General features: G+C 52.9%; 1 protein-coding gene across 1 annotated transcript in view; it reads right to left on the bottom strand.

The window, feature by feature from the left end:
- Positions 1-2,671, bottom strand: part of LOC116082436 (cytochrome P450 11B2, mitochondrial-like) — a 5,462-nt gene that overhangs the window by 1,169 nt on the left and 1,622 nt on the right. The window contains 4 exon segments of the mRNA XM_031359342.1: positions 2-115; positions 969-1,123; positions 1,361-1,564; positions 1,689-1,888. Coding sequence (XP_031215202.1) covers positions 2-115; positions 969-1,123; positions 1,361-1,564; positions 1,689-1,888 — 673 coding nt within the window.

Consider the following 2,671-nt stretch of genomic DNA (forward strand, 5'->3'; position numbering starts at 1 on the left):
TCTGGGGATTTGCAGCGATGCTGGCCTCAGCTGCCATGCTTTCCTGCCGCAGGGCCTGCTGAACATCCGGGTTCCGAGCCAGCTCGAAAAGGGTCATTGCCAAGGGGATTGCTGTCTGCAGGAGCCAGAGAGCAACCTCAGACACCCTGCCAAAGGGCATTGCTGCTACAAAGATGCCCTTCCCTAGGGGAAGTGGGTGGACATAGCAGAATAAGGACCCAGGGAGCCGTGACCTTCTGCCCTAATGTTTACCTGGAATCCTTGCTTTAAGTCCTAAGAGACAGGCCTCAGACATCCCAGCCCTGGCCACCTTCATGGTCTGGTGCTCACAGCCTGCCTTGGTACACAGTGTCAGGTAGGGACATGGCCACTCTACATTTCCTCATACCTGAATGACAATGGCTGTCCTCGGGCCCCTCAGCACTGACCTCACTTCCCAGGCCTGAAATAGGTCCATGTTTCCCCACCCTACCTCCTCTTGCTTCAGTGAGAAGCTCCAGAGTGAGCCCCAAGACTCTATATCCAGATTGCCTCTTTGTATGGCACAAGCCACAGAAACACCCTCTGAAGTCTCTCTCCCTGATGCCTCAATGCTCCGCTGGGGCAGGCTGACTCTGTATTTGTCTCATTTGTTATAAGACCCGATGCATGGTCCTTCTTGATGGACCCCTCGCCCCTGCTGACCTCATCTGTCTCCCTATCTCTCACCTTAGGTAGCCAACCACCGCCCCCTCCCCCCCCCACAAGCCTAATGTTGTTGCATGCCAATGCTGCTTCCCTTTCATGAGCTCACTGAACACTCTGCATGTTCACCTAAAGACCTCTCTCTTCCTGGCATACGTCTAGGTACAGCCTCTAGTCAAGGGCAAGAGGCTCCTGGGAGGGATAACCTGGGAATGCAGTTCATAGGAAATGCTTTGGAGAACACAGACAAGGAGTCCCAGGGAACTCCCACAGGATGGCCTGACCGTGTCGACACTCCCAGCGGTGAGCTCCATAGAGTTCGCTTTGACGGCATCGAGAGGCAAAGCTCCCTGAGATATTAGTTCCGCCACAATGCCACTGTAGGTCTGAGAGTTGCCAAGTCTGAGCTCCTGGTGCACCTTCCAGATACATCTGTTGGCTGGAGATGTGAAGTAGGAGCTTGAATACAAGCAGCCCCCCACTGTCCTGTTGTGCTTCCCACCCTCCTGACCAATGACAGTCCCTACTTTCCTCCCATTGTCTCTGGGTCAGTTCAGTCATAGGCTTGGTAGGAACGAGTTAGAAGAGCAGGAAGCAGCAGGCTGCTCTCATTTGAGATTAGCCCAGTGTAACCAGGAATAAAGATAAATGGCAATGAGGCTGACCCGGCACTCACCATACTCAGAGATGACATCCCAAGCATCAAAATGTTCTTTCCACACCCGAGCGCTTGTCCAGCGAGTCAGGCTCTTGGGTAAGAACAGGAGCTGTGTGGTGGACTTAAACATAGAATGCAGGGCATGGATAAACTTCAGGTTGCCAGGGCTCAGGTCATGGCCAAGGAGGCCCAGCCGCTCTCCAAAAAGGGCAAAGTTGCTGGCTGCAGAAAGAATGGTACCCCTGAGCTAAGGCAGTCCCTGTCCTCAACACTGCCTTGACACTCCCTGCCACACAGGCCTCCCTCTCTGACTCCCTTAAGTTGCGACTTTCTCCTGGCCACATACCTTCTATAGAGTAGTTGAAGAGGCTTTGCTGGACATCCATGGTCAGGCTCCCACGAGCATTCTGAAGCACCTTCTTTTTCAGGGTCTCCAAGAAGTCCCTTGCTACCATGTCCACCATGGGGACAAAATTTTGAACGGCTTTTGGTGACAGCACATTTGGGTTCAGCCGCAGTCGGTTGAGACGCCATTCTGCCCCATTTCTGCAGGACACAGAGCAGAGCTACAGACACCTCCAGGGAAGACCCCAGGCCTATGTTCACCTTCCTGACTCTCAGAGAAACTTAGGGAAAGAGATGTTGAGCTCAGAGGCAGACTCTGCAGGTTCTGACCCCAATCCTTTCTTCCACTTATGTTGGGTAGAAGTCACCAAGTCTGAGGTGGATTTGACACATCCGGACCCAAGTTGGAAAGAGACTCTGCTGTCAAGCTCTGCCTACCTGGCCTACGCCACTACCCCACAGACAGGAAGCCCTGTTATCTTGTAGAGTGTGTGGTCTCTGAGAAATCAGCATCTGCCTGTCTGAGCTTAGGGATCCCATCTTCCCTAAGGCAGGAGCCTCAGCCGAGGACCAGTCACAACCTCCACAAACTTAGGACCAAGGTCCAGGGCTCCCATGGAGATACTCTGGTCAATGACAGGCAGGAGTTTGCACACCGAGCCACACAAGCAGGAAGCATGTCCTTTGTGTGCTAAAGCCTGTGTTTGGCAGTGACCACATGTACACGTACACATGCAGCCACACATGTACACATGCAGGACCTTGAAAACATATGTAAACAAGACCCTGTCTGCACAAAACGAACTCCACAACAGCCATACACAAAGATGTAAACACACATAGGGTCTTGGGTACAGACAACACACGCTTTCATTATCTATGCAAAAGACATGGACCCGCCGGGCTTGGTGGCGCTCACCTTTAATCCCAGCCCTTGGGAGGCAGAGGCAGGCAGATTTCTGAGTTTGAGGCCAGCCTGGTCTA

The sequence above is a fragment of the Mastomys coucha genome, unplaced genomic scaffold, assembly GCF_008632895.1.
Source record: "Mastomys coucha isolate ucsf_1 unplaced genomic scaffold, UCSF_Mcou_1 pScaffold11, whole genome shotgun sequence".
NCBI classification, from domain to species: domain Eukaryota; kingdom Metazoa; phylum Chordata; class Mammalia; order Rodentia; family Muridae; genus Mastomys; species Mastomys coucha.